Here is a 26,014-nt window from a genome sequence, read left to right on the forward strand (position 1 = left end):
AGATACTCTACTATGAATTTTAATGTTTAAGTGATTTCTTAGGATAAACTAAGGCAGGCTTAGGTAACTTTCAAACAAGTAAATGTAAAAGTGCCATGAACTGTTAAGAGCCGTTTACTTTTGCAGAAACTGGGAAAATTTATTCAATCGTTTTCTGTAGAAAAGAAATGTAGCTCTTAGACAGCTTTCTCATATTAACATTACTCGCTTGCAAAAGAAATCTGCACCAGAAAAATGTCTGTCACATTAAGAATACTAGACAGGTTGGTTGCTTTTAAAATCAAGGCTGGTTTAAAATTACATCTGTGTGTATGTAATTCTTTTTCTTCCACTTTCCTCTGTATCATCCATATCCTGCCAAACACTAGCAGAGGAAAGAATAAATTGTAAAAGTCTGTCATACAAAAGAGCTGACAAATTTTGGTTATAACCCATGATTAATGCCAAGATGCTTCTCTCACTATTAAAAAAAAGTGAGAAAAACCAATTACTTGTCATGCTCAGAAGAAAAGGTAGTGGAGATGTCTGCAAAATCTTGTTTTCTATGGCATATCAGTATGGTGAATTTGGTGTACTTTATTTGTGTTTTTTTCAAGAGATAGTGGTATACAGGATGCATGTATTATAGCCACAAGTGATCAATGCTAAGTTTTGTGCCATCTGCTTGATCTCCACTGAAGGCAAGAGGACACTTGTATTCTGATCATGTTTCTCCACACATATATCTAGAGTGCTTCATCTAATGCAGTGCTTTCAAGCAGCCCTTGTGTTTCTTGACACAATAAATACAAGAATAAAATGAGACTGCCACAGTTGCCTTTGCTCTGGCAATGGGATAGATGAAAATTTTAGTCTGACAACAGAATAGCACTGTATGAAGAGCTATACATTAAAGTATAAAACGTCCAAGACCTGTTTCTCCTGCCCCCTGCTGCCTTCTGAAATGCGCCAGCATTGCACTATTGTGGTCATCGCAGCCAATGCAATGGTGTTGCACACTTTTACCCATGCCAATGTCTCACTTCAAGCTGTTTGGATGAGATAAGAGTGTCTGTCTAATTTCAAAGAATTTTAAACTCTGAAAATCATCCTTTTTTTTCCCATTCAGCTTGTGTTTTAAGCTGAGAGAACCTGATTCAGGAAGGAAGAAACTACATGAATTAGTTTGTTGCACAGACATCAAAGACCTGCTATAATTAGTGTTTCCATAAAGTTACCTAAAAGAATCATAACTAGAAAGTTATTAGAAAAAATAATGCTCAGAATTGTTGAATTTTTTTAGAAGTGTTTATGTTTGTTTGTATGTTCACCCCGGAGCTTATTGCTTAGTATTTCTTTTAGTAAAACTTCTGCATGTAAAGCCAAGAAATAGAAACTGTTGTAAATCACTATTACTGGTTTCTTAAACTTACACCATATACATGCTTTTGCAAATTCAAGTATTATCAGCTGTGTTTTTCACCCCACTCCTGCCTCATTTCTTTCATATTGTTTAATGTGAGAATTTACTTTTCCTCTAAATACTTTTTACAAGGAAAATCCTTTACTAGGCACAAGGTCCACTCTCTTCTTATACTTGAACCATTTTGTGGGCTTATTGCAGTTGGAGATACTCCACAGTTCAATTGGCATGTAATCCTTAGCTGTGCTCTATGGCTTCTACTTGTTTTAACAATAGCAATGGTTATTTACAATAATAAAATGAAATTGATTGCAGCTATGAAGTTCTTCCTTTTGCAGCGTGTGAGGAGGTGTGCTGGTTTTGCATCACAGAAGTGATGTTCTAAGAGAAGTTTATCTTAGAAACTTCTAGAAGTTTCCTCTGACAAAAACCCAATCAGTAATTAGCTTTGAGAACTGACAATCTGTTGAACTGCTGAGAAAGCCGATACGCCTCTGTGAACACCATGTTAAAACCAAAATATCCTGAGAATTCTCTCTTTCTTTTCTGGCCTGAGAACAGGTAACAAGGCCAGCCCCCCTCTCTCGGCCGGGCTGGGAGGGTTCTGCCGCGGGGCTGGGCCCCATTGGCTGCTGGGCACGGGGAAGGGAGACCGTGGGGCTGGGCCGGCTGTGGCTGCAGCTGCTAACATCCTACTGCTAGGCCCTGACCTGCGGCTAGCCCAGGCCAGGGTCCGCTAGGCCCCGGCTACGCTGCAGCAGCCCTGGGCCAGTCTGGCTCAGCCAGGATTCTACCACCACTGAGATTCACTCGCAACCACAGGACAGAGGGGAAGGAGAAGCCATTGCCCCCCCACTGCGGCCTGATGCTGCTGAGTTCTGGCCTGTCTGTTAAGATCCTGCCCACTTCTTTTCCCCCCCCCCCCCCCCCCCCCCCCCCCCCCCCGCCAGCCCAGCCGCAGCTCTGGCTGCAAGCTACTGAGCCTGGCCGGGGTCAGGTGACCATCTGCAGGCCCCGGGCGAAATATTAACTCTTTCACTGCTTCAGTTTTCCCTCGAGTGAGAGAAAAGGATAAGTGCAGTCATGTAAAGGGACTACATGAAAACACCGAGGTCAGTGAAGTCAAGTCCCAGATGGGAGGGATGAGGAGATGCCGTAATCTTGGGGCTGAAATTCTCTTGTAAAGCTTTGGAGAAGACTGTAATTGATACATCAGACTCTCTTCCCCTCTAATACATGAAGGTACGGGGAGATGAAAATGTTCAAATTGTATATATCTTGCAAAGGCCTCCATGCTAATGTAAGCAAATGTTGAAGTAGCTGTGATCCCATAAGAAGCTTGAACAGAGAAAGAGAGAAGAGTGATGAAGACCCTGTGCCTCCTGGGAGAAAAGAAGACCACTGTTCCCAGAGATGAAGATGCTTTCAAAGATAGATAAAGAGAACCTTTGCTTTTGAACAGCTCATCTTTAAAATAGTACCCCATAAGTTGACATGGGCCATAAACACAGCCGTGGGAAAGGCTGTAAAAATGGGAGGGACTTTATGATTGTAGATGTTCCAGATGGCTGCTATTCATGGAAACTGAAAGCCATAAGAGAACTGTTTTCTTGTGGAGAAGTCTCCATAAATTTACTAGATGGACTCCTCTCCCTAAGTGAACTGCAGAAGGCTATTCTAAAAGTGATAAACTGATTGAGTTGTTTCTGTACATTGTGAGTGAGAAAAGGTTGTAGGGGGAGAAGTGTTTTAAAGGTTATATTCTGATTCTTATTATTCTTTCTTTTAGTTACTGTTATTAAAGCTTTCTTTATATTCTTTTAAAGTTTTGAGCCTGCTTTGCCTTCCTCCTAATCCTATCTCACAGCAGGAAATGAGTAAGTATATTCTAGTGGGTGCATTAACGTTTGGCCAGTGCTAAACCCACCACATTAATTGGTGCATTGGCCAGGAAATTTCAAATTGGCAAACCTAAACCACTACAGACTGTGGCCTCTCCATGCAGTTGGCAGTAAGGGAAGTGTATCACATCTGATACCACTGTGCAGCCTCTGGTCTGGTTGGTATGTCCTTATTTACATCTGCAACAAGTCTATGAGGCTGTAAGCCAAGAATTTCATAGTTGGTACTAGCAAAGCTAGCAAATTAGGGACTAGCAAGGTAGACTAGTAGATTTTGCCAGCTTCTTTTTTAGTATGTTCTTATTGAAAAGTCTTAGTACCAGGGCAGAGATTTTTGCATCTATGCAAAAGAAGGTCTCCTCCACCAAGAGCTTTGCATAGTGAGATGTATACACTGAAGAAAGCATGCCTGGAGAAGCATGCTCCATTAAAGCTGGCATGAGCAGGTTAACTCCCTTATTCTCCTTGGCTGGGATGGGTGTTCAGTGCCTCCAGAGAAGATCGGCTTCTGGAAATGTTACTACATGTGATAGACAGTAGGTGAGCAGAACACCTACTCCAAAGTTGCCTTTGTGAAGATTTTGTGGGAAGTTAAGGTGTTCTTTCACTTTACTCTCGTGTGTGCAATGGTGGTACATTCTCCGTGGCCTGAAAGCAAGTAGGGATGGGAAGACTGAGTTGTAGAGGGTTTCCTATTGAGCAGAATGATTAAACAAGAAGCCTGTATATGTGAAGATACTGCTAATACCATTAAAAACCTAGGAGGAAAGGGCCTTGTTGGGTTACCAAAAATGAAGCTGGAATGACACCTCTTGGATTTCTATTAATGCATTCTAATTATTAACAAAAGAAAATCAAGATTATTTTAGGAATCAACTCCTTCAAAATATTCCTTTGCAAAACCAGATAAGTTTCTGCAAATTAACTACCCTTTTACCTTTGTTCCAGAACTTTCACTCTTATGGTTGTGCTCTAAAGATGCTTGTGAAAGGCACTAATTTCTGATTTTTTGCTTCTCCCAATTCTGTTCCACAGTGCAATTCATCTGGAACCAGTGATTTTTCTACTTTTCATAGTTTTAATTGCCTAATTATCTGTTCCACTGCAGTGATAAAGTCTTCAAACATCTTGTTCTCCCACAAGCCTCTCCCAGCATGAAAGAAAGTATTCTGAGTGTTTTACAGCTGTGTGTTCTGTTTTGATGCTTTGTGAATTTAAATCACAGCTAGTCTTCTAAGATGTTATGTGAGATGGTAAGGAAAGCACATGGTCCTCCTTAGTCATACTCAGGCTCTATCTCCTCTTGTGCCTTTGGAGCATACTAGCACTGCATGACACTAGCCTCTGAAAATGCAAGGGTAGGGTAAATGTTGCTAGATGCCCTAAGGACTCAGGAAGGTTCATTACAACTGCGCAAGTCATGCCAGATTTCCTGCACCTGTGTGACATATAAAAAGATACTCTGATCATCCTGTGGCAAGATGGCCCCTCTTCACCCCTTAAATTAGGACTACTGCCTTCAAGTTGAGGGAAGCTCTAATTCAGAAGGAGCTGATGCATCAGTTCTCTCTTTATTGTGCTTTTCTGAGTGTCTTAAATGTTCTTTAATAAGTAAAGTAGTTACAGAACCCCTAATAATGTGCCTTTATAGATTGGAGTTAGAACTTATCAGTATTTACCAAATGGCTGTGAAAGGTGAGAGTTTCTATACATACAGTGCTGTTAGAGGGGAGCTGTTGCTCTGAGGGGCAGAATAACTGTTCACTTAGAGAAGAGTCTGGAACTACTGCAGCTCACCATTCAGTACCTGATCCTAACTTTATCCCATGAAACCCTTCAGTTTCACTGCTTGATGGGGACTTCTGTGTCATGTGACCCTAATTTTTGTTTTGTTCTTTAAAAATTCCAGCTTATCTAGTTACATTTTCTCCATAATGATCAGCCTTTGAGCCACTAAGAAAAGTATACCTCTGTTTTGGCATGTTACTCTTTTGCATGCCTATGAAAAATAAACTGTAACTAAAACTATTTCTTCTGCAAAGGCTGTGCTACTTAAGGGATCTGAATATATGTGCATGCTCATCGAGAGCAAGATGAATTTTCAGAACTGAGAGTGAGAGGAAGTGGTAATGCTCTGGTCTCCCTTTTAAAACTCTCTACAAACCTCTGCCTCTAAACTAATGTCTATGCAAGCATACAGCTGTATATGGCTGCTAGAAATTTATTAGAAACTTAATTATTTGCAATGTCATAGGCCTGAAAGATAAATATACAATGTTACTCAGAAAACAAAGGAGCTTTTTCAAAATGGGTATGATAATTCATTGACTGGTCTCACAGGATTTGGTAGTTGCCTCTAAGGCCAAGATCTCAAGGGCACCATATAATTGAGCAATAGTCGTGTGACAGTGTTTAAGAAATACAAGGTAGGGAATGTTAAAATGGTAGCTTGTTCAGAGTAGCTCTGATTTCTCGAGCAGAGGACCAGTAGGATGCAGTATATCTAAGAGTTTTAAGGGATGTAAAAATAGAAAATTGTGGCTTGTATTTTGGGTGGTGAGGTTTATTGTAACTTTTCTTCCCAGCCATAATTCATATCAAGTTTTTGCTTGGAAAAGTAAAGTTGGAGTGTGGGGGTTTTAAAATGTTCCATATTGGATCTTTGCCAATACTTTATGGTATTGCATAGTATTTTGTTCAAATTTATTTTTTATAAATGCCTATCAGAGGATGTCTTACACTAAAACTACAGAAATACCTTGTTACAATTGGAACTGTAGTAATGTAAAAAAAGATTAGAAATGGAAGTGGAATATGATAATATAATGTAGAAAGAGAAATTACGATTAATGACAGGCATTAAGGTTGGATTCAGTGAAAAGTGCCTTTTTATTGGTTGATTAGCCTTATCATATATGGAACAGGTACCGCAGTTGTTGATTTTCTCTTCGGAAGGAGAACAAGGGAAGTGATGCAAGTTACAAGGTGAAATAATGCTAGTCACATGGCAGGAGGCTGCGTGGCATATTTCTGATGTACACGGTTGACTATTCTTCCTAAAAGTAAGTTTTTAGTAGAGGGTTTCACTGGCGACTCACTAGTGCTATATCCAAAAGTGAATTGAAGTGAGGTAGGTCTTCTTAAAGTACTGAGATGTGGTTAAAAGCTATAAACATGTAAGCTATTCTTTCTTCCATCAATTCAATGAAATAGGGTTTTTCTAATTTCCATTTGAATTGGCTAATATTTTTTTCCAGTTAGACTTGTTGACTGTTATTTCACTGAGTATTTTCTTAATGAAGAATAAAAGATCAGAGAGGCAGTATAATCTGGAGTAGATTGGATGTAATATATAACTGTTAATTTCTACTGTAAATAAACTGTAAATTTCTACTAGTACCCCAAAGAGTAGTCATGTGAAATGCAAACTTCTGTCATTGCAGTTTTCTTTTACATATACCTTTTTTTCACCTGTTCTTTTTGCATGCAGTTGAATGGCATTGTAGGTATTTTCCCTTGCAACTTACAGCCTGAATGCCTTTCTGAAATGAATTGTGCAGTAGGGAAGTCACTGAAGTGAGAAAATACAGAGAACAAGAAATTAGTGCAAAATCAAATTCTGCAGAAGAGATTAATTGGAACAGCAAGAAGAAAATAAGATAACTCTGCTCCCACCTGTCCAGGAAAGGCAAGATTCCTGTTTGTTTCTGCCAAAGCTGCATATAAACAGAAAAGAAAAAATTTCACTGTTTTCATTATTAACAAGAAGTACTAAAATAGAGGCTATGCTCTTTCATCTCTGCTGAAAACTCAGCGTTAGTTCTGCTTATACCCTCAACCACATCCATAGTTTTAATGGAACTGGAAAGCAAGTTAATATTACTTAAACAAAATGTATCATATAGCCCACTTGTAACTTCTGCCAAAGATAATCTGTTTTCATATTATTTGCAGTTGCATAATGAGACGTACAGAGAGGCTTCGCAGGTGGATGTGTGCAAGTTGTAATCTGTAAAAATATGTTATCACAGTGAAGGATTGCTGACAGTCATCAAACACTAAATACTCAATTTAGTACTACATTTACAAGTAAGAGGGTCACAAGTTTCAGTCTTAGCTGCATATTTGCTGGATCTTGAGACTCTCGACCAGTCAGCAGAGTAGTGCTGCACCATCAGTTCAAGAAGCTGTTTTTATTTTTCATTCTGAAACAGAAAAGATTGCTAAACATCAAGTTTTGTTGTTTAGCTTTTAAATTTCATTTTGACAGAGTGCAGTATATGCAAATCCCTTTAATCACTTTGAAATACGTGCCTTATTTTGATATTTCTTAAAATATCAAAATATTTTGGTTGTTTTCCTCAAATGTCCATATTTTTACTGATCATAAACATTTCAAAGGTAATAAATTGCTCTTCATTCTTATATCAGTCAGGCAGTGAGCTTGATATTACAGTACAAGAGGTAATACTAAATGCAGGTAAAGTTAAAGAATTTACCAATAAACGAAATTTTATCATCTTTTTCCACAACTGCGTGATTTTAGGGGGGACTGAGAGAGGGTCGCTGTTAGGTGAAGGTATTTGTAAATTACAAGGCTCAGTGTCTTACATGAAAGAAATAAGAGCAGTAACAGGATGGGAATAATGGCCTTTGAAAAACAGGCAGGATTGAGAAGCTGATATGTAATTGTCTGGGAAGATAATACTAAGAAAGCTGGCTGCTGTCTGTAGGAGTGATCGTCCTTTTATGGTAAGATAACCACTCTATGAGACCAATACAAATGAAATAGTGGAAACATGTTAGGGTAAGAGCAGAAAGGACCAGGTGCAAAAAGAACTCTTTCAACTGGCAGGGGGATTTAAGAGATGACAATAAAAGATAATGAAAATACACTGTAAATAAAGACAACAGCCGAGGCCCATGCATTCTGAGTGGCTCAAGCCTAATTCTTCCTTTAGTCTTCAAAAACCAGTTTATGTGAGCTGTTGCTTCACACAATTGCCATAGGGAGAGAGCAGCAAAGATTACTGTATTTGTAAAATGGTGTGGGAAAAATCAAATTTCTAGGCCACCCAACTTTACATCCCTGAACAGATAGTTAATAGAATAATTAGGGGAAAACACCCAAATATTAGAGAGATGAGTCAACTTTGAAATTACTTCCTTTACACCATTCCCTGTCCACCTAAACAACATCAGACCCCTCCCCAGCTAGTCAGCTTTGTTTAGTCAATAATCAGATGTGAAAAAACCCACAACAAACCAAACAAAAGAATCCCATCTGTGCTTTCATTAGCAGAACTTCCAGAGTAGGAATATTGAGAACAGAAGATGTGGTGCTGCTTTATTAAGTTTGTTTTGAAATCAAAGTATCTGACATTTTTTAATCAAAGTAAGGAAATAATTGAAATAATGTAAATGAAATAGCTGTTAAAAGGCCATTAAAATTTTATTTAGTTATGCTACCCAGGTCTACTACCAGCTTAAGTCTGTGCTGTATTGCTCTGGTTAGGTGCTTGTAGCTGGGGGAACTCAAGTTTTTTTTACAGTTGCTGAGGTAAATTGACTGAAATTGGAATTAGGATCATGACAGCTCTGTACAACTTTATAGAATAAATGTTCACTACCATACAAAAATTAAGTGCTGTTCATTTAGAAAGGTTAGGGGTTGCTTTTCTTTCTCTTGGTGATGTCTGAGCTCTTACAACTATTAAAAGTGCTTTAATCTGATAGTTTACTAGTGATAATTTTACTCTGATATTTTTCTATATTTTTCCTAACCTTTGCTGGTCCCCAGCTTGTCAGGGGTTGTGTGGAGCATCTGGCAAGGTGCCTCATGGTTTTATGGTTTTAGTTTGTGGTGGTTTTGGTTTTAGGGGGTTTCATGTGTTTGTTTGAGTTTGTGGAAGTGATTTGTTTTGTTTTCTTATTCCTTTTTTTTTTTTTTTTTTGGTTTTTTCTTATTTTTTGTTTGTTTCTGTGATATTGTAATACTACCTAAACTGTGTTGCTTCCATCAAAAGAAATGTATTGCTCTTATTTTGAGCTGTTACTCTGAGGAAAATTTGCCTCTTGAAAGTGTTATGATTGGTTCCCCTGAGTAGAACTTGGAAAGCACTCTTGTGCTGTCACAGCTGCCTAGATGGGCACCAAGTCTGGTTTGCTCTTCAGCTACTAGAAAATACAAAGCAGACATTGACTGATAAATGCTGTCGGTCTTCTCTACAGAATTGTTTCTCTCAGATGTGGTGAGACACATGGTAATGGTCTCACGGAATTAATTGTCTTTTAGTCTCTGAGCTCTTGAATGCTGAAAAAAGCCTATGTTAATTTTTAGAATTTGTACCATCATTTTTCATAGTCAGGTAAATTCTTAATTTTTGATCTCATCTCTTTGACTACTGCAATCAGATGTCAGTGTCTGGTTTTGACATAGAACTGGGTTGAGTTGAAAAGATGGGGAAAAATAGAATGACATGGTAGTTGTTGATTCTTCTTTTTAATTAACTTCTTATCATTGATTTTTTTTATTCTTAATAGGCTTAAGTATATTGCTGTACACTGGTGTGATTTGAGGTCATGAAGCATTTTCACTAAGTCTTTAAATTTAATTCTTTTTTTTATATTGCTTCCCTGTAAAGTCTTGATATTTTAAAGCCACATAAAATACTTCTTCTTAACACCATCTAAGAGACTTTAAATGTCACTGAATGGATGATTTGCTGCATTTCCATGTAGACAAATTCTGTGCAACCGTGGACATAAAGAGTGTTAACTTTCAGAATATAAAGTGATGGAACACACATGTTGCTAATCTTGTTCCAAAAGAGCTACTGCAGGTTTTTATTCATTACTGTTAAAAAAAAAAATCCTGCTTTCCAGTGAAGAACCATCTGGGCATCAGACTTCTTGTAATGTTCCATTCACTCAACTTTTTTAAGGAGATGTGAGACTACAGGAGTTCCTCATTTATTAATTGGTTTTTTTTCTTTTTAGGTGGCTGGGGACATGGGAGCTTCATTTATTAGGTGTCCCATGCTGACAAACCAATGTTTTCATAGTGAAAACTGCATCTGGAGTCTTCTTCTGTGTAGCATACCTAGCCTGTAGCCTGCCACCAGCTGTAGCTTGCTCAAGGGGCAGGCTGTGGCTGTGCCAGCCATCCTGAGGCCTGCTGAATTATTTCACAGCCTGTGGATAGAAACAGAATAGTAGGATGGCCTCATATTCTATGGCCTATTAAGATGTCTATTATGTGAGAAAAGATACATATTTTATGACTGACCCTGCCTGAAAGGTTCCCTCTTCTTTTTCTTGAAAAAGCAACAAATCAACAACCACCATAAAAACACAACTTGCTTTAAACTCTCCTTAACTGTCCATTCTCAAACTGCTCACCGACAAACATCAAGAGTAGGATTCTGGGTTTATTTTTTTGTTTAATTTGTGGGTTTTGCTGTTTTTTTTAAAGCTGTTTTAGCTCTTATTTGCATTTCAGACTCCTTATTTTTCACAGATTTATGCAGTACTTTTTTCATTCATGAAAGAGCACATTTATGAGACTGGAGTACATAGGTAAGGGTGTTACATGACCTTCATGGTAAGGGCTGTCATTCTTGTATTTCTATTGAAGATTTTCAGAACCTCAGTAGAGTTCATGTGCTTTTTAGTCCAGGCAAAATACCTTGATGCTTTGGAAAGCAGCTCTTGGGCACAGTGTTGTGAGAGAATGTTTGGGGGAAAAAGCCCACCAGTAAAACAGTTTTGTCATGTCAGATGTTGTATATTTTCTGACATAAAATGCGTTTTAGCTGTTCCTCACTACACTCTATTTAGGATTTTCTAATATCTTTAAGCAAACTTGATAATCGTAATTTTGGAGCATGTATAACAGTTTGGCCTTTTCAACAGTCTGTAATTCAAGTATGTTGCTAACACTCTCCATTTATTTGTATTGCTATCTACTGGTGAAGCATCTGGTTTTTTATCCTCTTATATTAAGCCTCATTTATGAGACTAACAGTGTGATATTATCCCTGTAGTTTATGGATTCCATTGCCTTAAATCCTGCTCTCAAGTCAGCCTCACCAGTTCAGTGTAATCGTCTATTTGCAATTTTTCTCTAGTTGTAGTTATATATGTTATATATTTAAATAAACTAGTGCATATTTAAATGCCTTGGAAAAGCAACTGATGCTTTATCTATTAAAAAGACCAAACAGATTTGTGCTTTTCTGAAACCAGTTGATCATCAGGGTATAAAAATCTATCCACATTCTTCCTGTGTTCCTTACAATTTCCAGTCAGCTCAAGCACTATTCCTGTGGTCTCAGCATCAATGCCAGTAAAAATAATGTATAATCAAACAGATTTCAAGGATGAATTTAATCTCCAGCTGCTTGTGCTGCTGCTTCCTTTCTGCTGGCAGGAGTTTTAATGCTTAATATATACTTTGATCATCTACTCTGCCTCTGAGAATGTGAATTATGCAACTGCAGTGGTCACTGCTTGTATGGAAGCTGTTCTCATAGAAGGTGTTTTGCTGAATCTCAGAGAAAGAGCATTATAAATCAAATTTATTGTAGACTTTATGGTATAATCCAATATTATAAAAAAACCCCAATGAAACAGAAACCTCCAAAGGCTATATTGCCTCTTGTGTGCTTGTAAGAAGCATAGAGTGTGTTATTAAAACTTCAGTCTAGGGAATTACAAATTTTGTAGATAAAAAAGAACAGAAAAATGGAGTGGCTCAAAAAAGTAATTCATCAACATCATGCACTGGGAAAACACTTGGTTTTGAAGTTAAGTGAAAATGTGAAGGAAAAAAGAATATCTGACTTAAAGACTTCAAAGATGTAGAAAATAACCAGCACTCTCCACATAAGCAAAGCATTATTTAAAAACAAGAACAGTCTTTTGTGGTGTCTATACATTTTGTTTTCTGCAATAGAATATTTGGCTTTTCACATTAACATCCCATTTATTTTGGACAAAAAAAGAAGCTGTGTTTGGCAAGAATCCAGAAAAAATGGAGTTTCCCGATTTGTGTGTGATTTTCTCTCTGCACAGCTGTTTTTACTTGGAATTGTAAATGGCTGGTTTTCTCCTGGGGCCGTTCGAGTCCGATCCGACTAGCTCTGGACCCCAGCCCCTAGCAGCCTTCACAAGGACAAAAGCGAGAGACAGAGGCGCTCTCCTCTCGGGACCAAAGTCCTGTTTCTACTCCTACGTAGGACTCACCTCGGGATTCAGGCGACGTCCCAGGAAAAGAGAGCTGGGGGGCGAGGGGGACGTGCTCCCCTCCCGGGACATTGAAGCTCAGGGAAGGGGGGCGGGGGAACGGGCCACAGCCAATGGGATACAAGTGAGGAAGGGGCGAGGGGAGGAGTAAACCTGGGACAAACCATTACCACCGGGGCTTGGGGGGGGGAAGACCATGTGATCTGTGCGGATTATCAAACACCCAGTGCAAAACCAACAACTAAATAAAAAGTTTACTGCAATACAACATGGAATATTTCTTGTCCAAATAGGAGATTTTACTTTGCTAGAGGAAAGAATTTGTGGAAGATTTTTCTTTAGGTACTTGCTATGGGTGTGAGTTGAAAGGAAATAACCATTCGTATGTTAGAATTAACTTGCTTTATTTTTGGTGGAGTTAAGTCTGGAGGTCTGTTATTCAGATTGCACTCTGAATAAATTTTCATCTGCTACTAAGAGGGATAAGTATAATTAGTTTTATTGATGGATAATGAGATGATTTGCTCTCATAATTAAAAGATAACTATTGTGTGGATATTAAGAAAAGCTTCAAGTGATGTATACTTATGTTATTGTAGTTTAAATGTCCTCTGTTCTCCCCATAGTTCCCTTCCCCCCCCCTGTATTGTTGCTATCAGACAGGCTGGGTTGTCTAAGACAGGTAAAAAGAAGGCGTGCACGTGTCCCTTGCATGGGACAATTGGGAATGGAAAAGCTTGGTGCTTAGGGGGTACAGCATAGCAACACCTGACCTCCAATCAAGTTTAAAAAAAGCCATTTCCACCAATAAATAGCAAAGAGCTGACTGACAGACTTTGAAGGGGCCAGGGTTAGCTGATACAACCCCCAGGGGTATAAAAGATTGAGCATCCATCTTGAAGATGAACTAGCCACGTGGTGTGCATGAGAGGCAGTTCCCAGCACTGCAGCTTATTCCTTATGTAGTCCTTTGTTGTATTTTTGTTAAGGTTTAATGTTATGAACAAAAATTCGGTTAATTTTTTTTTATGAGAAAAAGTTATAAAGAGGCAGCCATATCACTGGCCCTGCTCAAGTTCTGTGTGTTTTGTTATTGTAATCACGGGTCGTTGTCGTTAATGGCTGTTTTTGTATTAGTAAAAGCCCTGGCTGGGGCGAGGTAATGGCCCTTCTCCTGAGACTGTAACGGGTGGGGACCTTCCCGAGGCTAAGTTGTACCTTTCCCAGAATAGTGAAGACACCTGAGAGGGTGGGGGGGGGGAGGGGTATGCAAAGTGACTCCCAAGACCAGAATGCTTTGTGGGACCCCCGACTCCAAACCCACGGAGAAACCCCAAAAACAATGAGCCACCTAAGAGTTGAGAGACTGGAGTGATGTCTGGACGTGAGGAGCCGAGTGCTGAGCCTGCAGAGATGCAGAACACCTTCGGAGCCTCTCGCCCTGACCGAGGGAGTTGACCCCGGCGGTGAGACCAGGCCGACAGAGGAGGAGGGGCACCATCTGACGGGGACAACATGCCCTAAAGGCTCCCAGGGGGACTGGATTCCACCAGCCCTGCCCTTGGTGGACAAAGCTGTGCTTGTCCTCCTCCTCTAAGTCACCGTGGGAGAGACGATGGACGCTGCAGACCCGTCAAGCTGCCCAGTCCTGAGCTGATCACTTTTAATAAAGGCATTAAAAAGGAGAAGAAGTCTCCTGGCCCTGTTTATTTCATTTAATAAACCCCTTTAAATTTTCAAAGGGAGCAGTTGTCTCTCACATTACCCCCTACAAGGCTGTAGGGGGTAGCCTTGGGAAGCCAAGGGCAGATTTGAGAGCAGTTACTCCAGGGCTTCATGCTTCATGCTGAGTTCTGAGCTCAGCAAGATCACAAATTTCTGCTCTTCAAACCCAGGTCACTGACTGCTGAATGAGTGGAGCCACAGGGTCTGCCAGCAACATCCAACCTTCATCTATCTCTGCTGAGCTGGATGGGGAGGAAAGTGATGGGTTACAAATTTGCTGGACTGAGTGCAGTCATGGGTAAGTTCTACTTCACAATTTGGAGACTCTTTTTAAAACTGCTTACCACACTTCTGCCTCAGCTTTTTATGAACTAAAAAAGCAGGTTCTCTTTCCCCTCCCATCCAACTTGGTCACCCAAACCATCTGTACCTGTGCCAGATGAACTTTCACTTTCCTGGAATGAGAGAGATTTGACTTGTAAATACACACAACTTCTGATGCATGTCACAAAAGTATTGTGTGAGGATATACTTTCCTCCTTGTGGATTTTTTCCTACATTAATTTTTGGGAGTTAGCTTTTAAAAAGAATTTTAGCAGTCACTTCCTTTCATTTCCTGATCATAGTGAAAAGCAAACTCTGACATTGTTTTGTTAGTAATGTTGGAGAATTCATGTACTGAGTTAATATGTCGGCCTTTCTTACAATAAATAATACAGAATTGTACCACATTAATGAGAATAATTAAACTGTAATATAATTAAATATGTATCTAAGCCCTGAAACTTCCCTGTGAATGATAGCTCTTACCGATTCAACTGTATGATGAAAAAGCTTGTACCAGTTTTGTCCCAGACGACAGTCAAATACAGTATGCAGGAAGTATCTCATGTTCCACCTGTGTCCAATGGCAATTTGAAATTTGGCTGAGAGAAACAGTTCTTTTCAGAGATCAGAGAAAGTCTCTCCGTGCATCAGAGCATTCCTAGAAGTCTTGGCTCTGGAAACAAATGTATCTTTTTGTAAAATATCTTGGTGCTAGGCATGTAAATTTCTGTGGTTACTTTGGCTTGCTGTATTTATTATGATATCACACATGTGTTTTACTTGTTGTGGTTTAAGAATGATATTCCTCAATTGGAAACACTGCAAACCACGAGTTGCTTGTTTGCTCCCCTCTCCTTTTCCCCACTTTGATGATTTGGAGAGCAGAACTAGAGGCACAAAAGGCAAAGATCATGGGTTGAGATAAGAACAATTTACTGGAAACAGCAATAAAAAGACAACCAACAGTAACAGCAACAATACTAATAAAAGAGTGTACAAGAAACAGTTTACACCCGAGTTCTCACCCCTGACAATACCCGACCATTCCCCCGCCATGCTAACTGAGCTGGCAGGCAGCCATTTCCCAAAAAATGAGGTGAGGTACTATAGAATAACCTCTGGGTCCTGGCCATGCCCCCTCCTGGCTCTTGCAGAAATTAAACCTATCTTGTCCAGAACCAGGACACTACATTCTATATATCATAACTTCCTTTCTGTATCAGTTTTATAATCTATGCAAATGGCACCCAGGTAGCCTTCCTTGAGTGGCACACTTGTCTCAAATAAGGCAAGGCTAAGATTTGAGGTAAATAGAAAAACATACTTTTAGTATAGGCTTCCTTACCATACCCTGTAATTTATGCATATATTTCTTTATATACAATTGGTGTCAGATAATTACAGTGCTAATTTTGTAAAGTCTGTGTATGTGTATTTTTGTTTTGAGGGGCTTTCTCCCTTCCCTTCCCCAAAGGCAGAGAGATCCATAATCAAAATTACACCTTTTTGCACCATAACAAAGCTACTTTTCTCAACAGATGAGTACACCATGAGAACATACTGTATTGGTGTAGGATATAAAGGGTGTGTCTGCCAGTGATGATGTATACGGATGTGGCACCAACTGATTTCAACCAGACAGAAGATTAGCACCCCATCTAAAACGTGGAAGAAGAGTTTAGTAGTAAATGTTAATTGTAGCTTTGTAAAGCAGCTGTACCTCCTAAAGCCCAGGAAAACAATAGAGAGTAACTAAGTTTGTGTGTTTATGAGGTTTTTTCAGGCATTCCTGGGAATCAGTTTTACATTTTGTCCTTGTGTAATGGATTGCCATCTATAGAGGTTGCTGTTCAATGTTTTTGAATGCCTGCCCTTGAATTGACACCTGTTAAATTAAGAGTCATAAATTGCCAATACAACAGGCAGAACAAATGTGTCTTAATATGTTCCAACAATCCTAACAATCTATGCTAGATATGTATTTTTTACTGCCAAGCAGAAAGAACAGAAACATACTGACTAATTTTTACCAGAACAATAATCAGACATCCACCAGTAAACATGAGTGTAGGCCAGAGGAAAGCAAAGAGGAGACCTTTTGCAGGATAAAGTCTGCTTAAAATGACGTTGGTCTGTGTTCCTCCTGGGTCATAGTAACACGGGAAAGTCTGGTATTTTTTGAAATTGCTTGCAATTGTTTCTATTCGTGCTTTAACTTCTTTAGAGTTCTCCAACTTGTCTGGGACATATGAGCACTGAAATAAGAAATCAAGGTGATTCACTATAACAAATACTCCAATAAAAAGTTTTTAGTTAAGTCAGATTGAGGGAAAAAAATCATGCTAGTACTGACAAAATCTTCTGTGATTTGGCATCCCTGGAGATTGTCTTGGTTTCATTATGTCCATTTGCCATGCCACTCTTCCCTCTTTCCATCAGCATGTCAATGACCCCAGTCTGCAGATTTACAGATTGGGGTTACATTGTTGGAAACCAATAACATACATGCTCAAAAAACCCCTGCAGTCTTTGACACTGTCACTTCCTTATTACAGTGCCAAACTCCAGTTCCTAACAGAGCTTCTAGACACTGTCACAGTGGGAAAGTGTTCATTGTGCAGAATTTTGCACTGCTTTGTCTGTGTGCACAAGAATGAAGTTGTTTCACTGCACACCTCTGGTTGTAAGTAGTCGAAAAATGCAAGCATGGCTGTTGGGGGCTCCCTCCTTGTCTTTGTTAAACAAAACTATTTTGACTTGTAGTAATAATTCAGAGTTATTTAGTTTTCATTGGAAATAGACTTTGAAGCAGTAAATTTTTTGTTGCTTTTTGTTGTTGTTGTTCATAAAATTTTTTTTCTGCAGTATTATTTTGTGTGTATAATAATGCTTGAATGTACTAAACTGGGACCTGGCCAAGACAAAAGCAGGGGTGGTTCCTGACCTGAAAATTTTACTTTCATTAGTGCAAGTAGATAGGACATCAAGAAGTTGCCTCCCTTTGCAGTGAACAAGGCTCTTGTTTCCATCTATGGTAGGTAGTTTCTGTTTGCTTCTTTATTGCCTGTAGCTTTCCCTGAGGCAATCATTATAAAGACAGGCATTAGCTAGAAAAATTCTCTTCAGCTGAAGCGTTTTATGCTATTAGGTTTGCACAGTGGGAAGCGCTAATCTATATAAATGCTCTGCATTTTTAATCTGAACATGTTTGTTCTAAATTTTAAAAGTACTTCAGTCTCAGGCATCCAAGAGTCTGAATTTTCACTGATTTGTTTCTCATTTCCTGTCTAAAATGTGCATCATGTTGCAATTTTCTCCTTCTTTATTCCCTGTTTAATAATATACACCTAAAAAACAAGTAAAATTGGAATTTGTGCTCTTACATTGGATGGTTCTAAACTTGAGGTCTCTCTTGCTAATTCAACAAGCAACTGAGCAAGCCACACCTTATAAACCGTTTGTTACAATGGGTCTTCAACTGGGAGACTTACATATATTAAAATGTTCATAGGTGTTGTATTTTCATGTTGGTGTAGTTCCTTTAAATGTATTAACTTAATATTTAAAAAAAATAAAAACTCTAGTTTCTGTAATGTTTTTTAATTGCCTTCGTTTAAGACATTGTTAACATGTAAAAGATGAGTGACTCCTACTGTTACTGAGATGCTTGGTTTAAAAACTATCAGCCCCTCTCCTCAAAGGTGGTAGATAGTAGCAAAGAAGGAGTTTGCAATCTGCGAGTACCTTAGGATTTCTTTCCAGTGTATCTTCAGTCTGGTAGAGCATAACCTCCTGTCCTGAGGCTGTCAGATTAACCCACACCTGTAGACAGGGATAAGGAAAGATTTCCTCATCCTCTGAGCCTTTGCTGTTTGGGCAGAAAACTTTGTCCTTGATGTTGGCTTTGAGTACCTTGCACACAGTTTCTGTTGTCCAAACACTACAAAAACAAAACAAAAGGTATTCCTTTTAAGCTTATCAGAGGCATCTGTTGCAAGTGGCATGTGAAAATACATCTGTGTGTGCTGACTTGGCTGGAGTTCATAGCTGCTTCTTCCTGCTGTAATGAACTGTGCCCATCCTGAATCAGTGGCTGCACCTGGAGAAGGGCTGCCATAGCAAGTTCAGGAAAACATTTTTGTTGTTTTTGCTGGTTTTGCTGATTTTTTAATGCATTCTTTGGTTTTCAGTTTGATTCTGACCTCCCTATCTGTAACCAGCTTCATATTATTCAAGAAAAAAATATTGCTATGGATTTTAAAATTTGGTAGTAAATACCTGGAATGCAGTGCACTTCATATCTCAGAAATATTTTTACTGATTTCTTTCAATAAGCCTCAGAACTCAGATCTGTTTTCCCCACTTCTCTTTTTCTTTATTACATGGGCCTCTTGCATAAATAAGTAGCAGGATTTTTTTGGGGAAAAGTTAATTTTTACTGTTGCTTATCTGTTTTTCTCAAGACCTACTTTTCTGTTATTGTTAACACATTACATTTTGCTCACAGAAGTACACTTTGGTGTCAAAGAAAGTTGAGTCTCACTCCAGTTCTTATGAAACTACTCTTGATACATGTATCCATCTTTTGTAATGTAATCTGGAGGCAGAAAAATAAATATGTGAATAACTCTATTTTAAAGAGAATGTATTTCAAATAGTTTTGAGATTAAAGGTGCTCTAGCAAGAAGAATGAGGCTGCTGTCCTTGCTTTCTCTGTCATAATCTTGAAACATGAACATGTGAGATGCACTCCTTGTTACTTTGATATTTTGCAAATTGATTTTGTGTGTGTAGGCAGAACTCACAAAATTAAATAAGAGGGTGGGCATTCATAACTCCTTCAGTGTTCATTATGTTCTGTAATATTTGGTGTGGCTGCCTGGGTTGTTGAAGGTGCTCGTTTCTTATGATGGTTAATTTGGAAGTAAGATAGAGATTGTTGAGTGAACAATTTTACCATGACTTCTGTTGATCAAGTTCTATTAAACAAGACTCTCTCCTGCCCATAAAAGAGCTTTTTTTAACTGTTTCTATTTATGTAAGACTTGGCTTTTCATTGTCAAGCTTTGATAAGCATGGTTGGCTTTTTGATTCTACAGCAAATGTTTTGATTTAGTCTGTTTTGTTTAGCCATGAGGAGAATAATTTCCTCTTTTTTATTCTCACTGTGCCTGATGAATTCTTGCCACACTTTTTTCCTCTTCTGTTTTAAATTCTTATGAGCTCTCTGAGAGCACTTTGTCTATTGTACAATGTACTTATGTATACTTTATCACTGTTTTAATTACTGTATATGATGCTAACAGGAAAAAGAATAGCTTTGTTTCATAAACAAATGACTCTTATTACCTCTTAGTGTAAAATGGCACAATGGTGATCCCAATAAAAAAGTACATCATCATGGAGCATGCAACCATTCCCAGTCCCAGGCAGAGGGCTCTTGTCTCCCCTCGCTTTTGTGCAGTCACCAACTTCTTTCCCAGCATGATTTAGAGTTGTGAAACTTGAACAGCCTCTTTTTGGTGTAAAATAAAATACAGAAAAGAAAGGGAAAATATGACAGTTATTGTACTTATGTAACAAATTTCTGAAATATAATTGGTGGCAGAACAGCCCCATTTTTGCAAAAACTAGAACTAAAAAAAATCCAACCAAACTTGCTGTGTTTTTTGTTCTCATTAGACTCTTCTTTTACTTTTTAAATTTATCGTGTAGTACCTTAAGAAGTGTGTGTGTGTGTGTGTGTGTGTGTGTGTGTGTGTGTCTGTGTGTGAAAGCCAAGAGACTAGGTAGAAAAATCTGGTAACTTCTGGGGAGAATTCTGTTAACATTCCAATTGTCCTCAGAATTAATTCAGTCTGTTTTATGTCGCTGCTTCTCTGAAGTTAGAGTTGTTTTGCTGTATATTGGTAAAGGCTGCATGAAGGGAAAACCTTCCCAGAGTAGAAACCTTTTTACATTATGCCTTTTCTTCTGGAGTAGTTTGAAATGGTGTTGTCTTATTTCAAAAAAACTGAAATTAAAAATTTAACATTTGAGATTTCTGACTTCTGCATGTTTGCTTGGCCTTGTCAATTCAGAGGTGCTCCAAAACTCCTGTCTGAGCAGTGTTGGTGTAACTGGGGAACTAACTCTTGGTCAGAGCATTCTGAACCTGAGCTCAAAACTGACTGGCATTAGCCCCTCCACTCCTTTCACAAAAAGCCTTTTAAATGATCCACAATAAATGATCCATAATGTTTTGTTGAAGAGAATCTGAAAATTATTGCCATGACTCCATATGCCATTGAATCATTATGAGTGGCATACAGGTTTCTGTAGAAATAGTCCAGAACTTTCACTGCAAGTTCAACCAGTCTCCAGTATCTGCTGCACTGTCAGCTGTGATTGCTTGTATATAGGGTTTTGTTTTTTCATGAAAATATGGCAAAAGCTGTTTTTATGGAAATGAAAAGACTGGAAAGATTTGAGTGGGCTTTTTGGAGATAAGAGAAGAAAGCAGAGGAAAAAGGAGGGAAAAAAAAGGCATTAATGCCAAATTGGATTTCCTTTCTGTTCTGCACAAGGCAGTGGTGCACAGCTTTAGGCAGTGCTTTTTCAGGATTTTAGTTTCAGGTGTGTGCAACTTTTCAGTGTATGTCCTTACTAGCTGGCCTTTAGGATGGCATACCTCCTCCCTAAATCCTCCTATGTTCAGACTTAGATTTATATAAAGTGTAAGATAAGCACAAACCAAAGTTGGCAAATAGCCTCTTCAGGTTATCTGTGAGCAGTTGTTTTCCAGCTGCTGCAGGCTGGCAGAGCTGCAGTGTGACTGCAAGTAGGGGACTATGCTGAATTTGGTGAAAGATGAGATAGCCCTCAAAGCTATGAGCATCAGCTCTTAAAGGAATGAATGGAAATATATTCTGAATGTTCTTTCCTTTCCTGCTGTTTCTGGTTTTCCCTTGTAAAAGTGCCTCACTTTGACTGTTTAATGATCGAAGGAAAAAGGTATTTGAAAATTAACATCCTGCTGTTTTTAGACTGTTATAACACCTGAATGTTAGTTCTCTTAGCAATAAAAATATAGATGTCTGTGGTCAGTAAAACACCTTTGGTCATTTAGCAGAACTTGTGGTTAGTTGCAGATTTTAAGAATATATTTTGAAGTTGGTAGTATTTGATATCAAAGTGGAAGGCTGTTTTTAGGTGTCCCTAGAAACTAAATGTATTATTTTTAGAATACTAAATTTTGTCCACTTTCATATTTAAGTCCACTTTAAATAAAACATCCACATCCAATGTGAATTTTACATACAGCATTTTGAGAGGAACTGTTTTTCTGATGATCACATATAATTCACTGGCACTGTAAGAAGCATCTCAATTTGAAAATTGCCATAGATTAACTTTCCTTGTTTACTGCCATTTGCATTTAATACAGAAGGTGAGCTAATGCCCTTAAGAAAGGTTGTACTCTGTTTTGCTTGGTCAGTGGGGCTATAGGTAGAATATGTAACAAATGCTCCCAGCACACTTATGCTGCACCTGCATATTCACATGTAACTATGTGGAGAGGTGTGTGCAGCAAGGAAGCTTGCACAGTGTCACCGACTGTTCCTTGAAACCCTCTGTCATTTCTTTTAGTTTGGAAAATGGGAATAAAAAAACTTAAAGAATTCCAAAGTACTTAAAATATCAGAATACTGTGCAACACAGTACCTTAATACCAATTGTTATTAAACTGGCTCTCCACTACATAATGTGCAGCTTGGGCAGAGAGGGAAGTGAAATAAAGGAATATTATCAGGCCTGGAGCACAGGCCCAAAGACCAAATGGTACTGGAGTAGCAGGTCCTTATAGCATCATGGGGAGATAATGATACATGAGTGAAAATCTGTGTAGTTAATAAGAAACTAACATACAGTAACAATGATTAATCTTTATTTTCTGTGAGAAATTGAAAAAATGAAAGGCTGGTACTGCCACTGTGACTTGTGGAAAACTTCTAGTGTCCTAGAGCTGTTAACAAATCAAATTTTGATGAACCAGAATATTTACGATCTGTCCCATTTACACTGAGAAACAGTGGATTAATCAACCCCCTTGTTACATGGAAAACAAGAACTGTAGGACTATTAACCAAGGGATTAATAAGAAATCTAATTGCTTCAAAAGTCTGCTTGAATGCCAGCCACACATGCAGTGGATGCACCACTAAACTCATCCTCCTAATAATCTAAAACTAGCAGACCATCTCTTTAAGACACAAAAGGAACTTGTATGTGTTAATAGGAAATGTTTTTTAAGTGGCCCAGAGGTTAAATGCAGTGTTGTTCCCCATCCTCACACCAGACAGACTGCCTGACCCTGGCTCTCTGCAAGGGCTGCTCAGTGATGCTGTTTGCTTGTGCTCCCCCAGTTCAGATAACTGCTTCACCCCAAAGAGAACGAAGACATGTAAATTTTGCAGGGAATGTTAAAAAGAAAGATTCATCTAAAAATATCACCCTAAGGGCTTCTATAGACATAAAAATAACCAGCTAGGTCTTTAGGCAACGTAAAACAAGGATGCTTACATCATTGTTGTGTTGCTGTAGCAAATTAGCTGTAAATGTGGTCCCTAAAACTGAAATACACATTTTCTGGTGCATTTTTTTTTGCTTTCAAATATAGAGGACCAAAAAACCCTGTAACACTATTTCATGCATGTACAGAAGAATTTGAGAGGAAACACAGGACTGCAAAGTTGCATACACATAGAAAACCATATTTACTTGGAATTTCTTCATTGTTTTAAAGGTTAATTTTTTTCTGATTAAAAGTATCTTCTGTCTCCTTGCTCTGTCTATGTATATTAGAAGGAGCATTGAAATAGCTGGTTTAGTGTTTCTTCTGACAAAACTATTAAATCTTTTAAAATTAAACACTGCAGAAGACTTGATTGGCCCAGGAAGTCTGAGTAAAATTGAACTGGAAGATGTTGAAGTGTACAAAGCAAGGCTTAGTCCAGCCTTCAAGAAAAAATGTAAATGTATTTTTGTACTGCAGATTTTATATGGTGGTTCCATATCTATTAGGAATGTATAAACTGCGAATGTTTTGATAATGTTCCCTCTGCCTAATCTTCTTCAATCCAGTTAAATTATACAGTACATTACCTGTGCATTTTCAATGTATAATAATTGCAGTCACAGCTGCTAGTGATAATCTTAGGGATGCCATCCGCTCAGGTTTTGAATAGTCCCCTATTTTAATTAGAGAGATATTTGATACTTGGCAGGAAGTCTCTACCTTCTCCTACTCTCTCAACTTTCAAGGAGTTTCCAGTGGTGTGACCTCAGATGGGACTTCTCTCTCAAGCTATTCCAGTGCTCTTAATTTGCACTGATTAATTTACCTCACTTGCAGAAGAAACGCTGCTAAGTCCTCTATTGAATTTAAGTTGGGAATAAATACTAACAGTGAGATAGTGTTGTCGTTCTTTTATTTGGCTTTTCTTTGAGCCGATTCATCCCACATTATGGTGAACCTTCAGTCAATATTTATGTATTGCTTTCAGATTAACATTATGTTCTAAAATAGCATCATACCAAGAAGAGAGATGCAAGTCATCTACATTCTAAAGTGATGAAGACTTTTTAAGCAGGTCTGTATACCTGTTGGCCTCTATTGCTTCTGCATGCAAAACAGCCATTTGTTTTCCCTGTCAAATGCCAACTTAAGCCATGTTTTATTCTCAAAACACCTTTTATAGACAAAATAAAAATTGCCAGCTTTGCTGGATTTGTAAGAGGAGCACAGTACTTGGTGATAGTTTATTGGTCGAATGCTTTTTGTGAGAACCAGTAGGTAAAAGTTTTAGATTTATAAATATGAGCTCTCTACTGGTTATGTTACTGGAACAGCACTTATTTTTTAAGTATATTTACATACTTAGAACTCTCTCTAGGAAGAGTTAGTTGGATCATTTGCACTTGCTTATCTGTTTTCCATAGGTACTTCAACACTGCTTAGATTCTTCCTTTCTGTTTCAATCCTATGCTCATCATTTTCTCATCTGCTGCCCTACCACTTGCAACAGGCTGTAGTCAAAAATGTATTCTGTTAGCACTTTCTTTCTCTTTCCCCAGTCTCTAGCAGTTACAGGCATTTTTTGCTGGTGCTAGGGAAGTGCTGCAGACAGGGAACACCAGTTTTTTCATTAAATAATAAGCTTTCTGTGTGTCTGCAACCACAAATACTTTATGTTACAGAATGAGGTGATGCTGAGCCTCGATGGAAAAGTGCACAGAAAAATTTCTCATGTAGTTGTGTTGGAAACCTAAAGCAGCAATATTTTGACTGTGTAACATAATACAACTGTTTATTTTTTGAAACATGCTGTATAATTTTGCTTTATTACTGAACTGTTTACCAGAGGTGCCACTAGAGTGAATTAAAGAAGTTAGATTTTTAATTGTCTAAAAACATATGCAGTTGTTTAAGACTAATTCTATTAGCTTTTAAACATGGTGGGTCTTAGAAAAAGAAAAAATGGGGGGAAAAAAGAAGTTACTTGCTTAGTTCAGCTGTTCTGAAATATTTCTGGGGTACTTTTTCCTTTGATTCTGTGCTGTAGAGGGCTGCACAGAAGGAATCAGATTAAGACTAGATTTTTGGGAAGCCTTCAAGAGTTCATGTGCCTTGCTCCTCTCTAACTTAGGGGTAGGTAAGCACATCCTCTAAAGTAATGCTGAAAACCCAAAGCCATGAGACTTCTAAAAGCAGAAGTGCATTTACCATTAAAATGAACAAGAACTATGGTCTTATTTGAGCTACAGGCTCCCAATTTATGAAAATATTATTGTTACCTTTGCTAACAGTTGTGAAGAAATATCAGATTGCATCCAGTTACAAAAGAGAGAACTCAGTCTGCATGCTACAGAAAAGTTATCTACCCTGTCTTCCATACTGATGCAGATATAAAAAACCTTTTACTTACCCAAAAGTAGTTTTTTTGCTTCCCCCACTGTACTTTTCAAAACACAAAGCTATCATATGCTCTCAAGTAAAAAGAGTTGTTTAGAAATAAACTTACAATTTTTGATGAAATGCTGCTTTCTCTGATGAAAAAAGTCTGTTACATGACAGACTTGGGATAGTAGTGGAGCTCAGAGCTGAAAGGGATTTTTTATTAATTTTTTTCCTTTCCTGTACGTTGCTGGGTTTGCTTTGCAGTGGCTGAAGTCCTAACTTAATTCCCCTATTACAAAGCCTTTTGTAACCATAAATGGTAAGGTATGAAAGAGCACTGTCCTTTTGGAAATTAATTGCTGGAAACCAGGAAGTCAGAATACTGAGACTGAGCTTTCTCATACACTAGAGCTCCTTTACCATGCATTCTGGTGGATTTGTCTTAAACTATGGACCCACTCCATTTGTACAAGC

General features: G+C 38.3%; 1 protein-coding gene across 1 annotated transcript; it reads right to left on the reverse strand.

Moving 5' to 3' along the window:
• Positions 1 to 15,517: 15,517 nt before the first annotated feature.
• Positions 15,518 to 25,803, reverse strand: KCNMB1 (potassium calcium-activated channel subfamily M regulatory beta subunit 1). Its single transcript, XM_059483534.1, has 4 exons — positions 25,665 to 25,803; positions 19,951 to 20,116; positions 18,346 to 18,541; positions 15,518 to 16,856 (listed from the first exon to the last, which is right to left on the reverse strand). Exons 2-4 carry the CDS (start codon positions 20,085 to 20,087, stop codon positions 16,587 to 16,589), a joined length of 603 nt encoding a protein of 200 aa, XP_059339517.1. The 5' UTR covers positions 20,088 to 20,116; positions 25,665 to 25,803; the 3' UTR covers positions 15,518 to 16,586.
• Between the last annotated feature and the right edge of the window lie 211 nt (positions 25,804 to 26,014).

This window comes from Ammospiza nelsoni, chromosome 16, assembly GCF_027579445.1.
Source record: "Ammospiza nelsoni isolate bAmmNel1 chromosome 16, bAmmNel1.pri, whole genome shotgun sequence".
Lineage (NCBI taxonomy): Eukaryota > Metazoa > Chordata > Aves > Passeriformes > Passerellidae > Ammospiza > Ammospiza nelsoni.

Excerpts from the sequence above, each read along its gene's own strand:
- KCNMB1 (XM_059483534.1), bottom strand. The coding sequence starts at position 20,087 with ATGCTGGGAAAGAAGTTGGTGACTGCACAAAAGCGAGGGGAGACAAGA. Across the intron at positions 18,542-19,950 it reads GTGCCATTTTACACTAAGAG|TGTTTGGACAACAGAAACTG; the intron begins GTAATAAGAGTC and ends TTGTTTTTGTAG. Across the intron at positions 16,857-18,345 it reads CACTGGAAAGAAATCCTAAG|TGCTCATATGTCCCAGACAA; the intron begins GTACTCGCAGAT and ends TTCTTATTTCAG.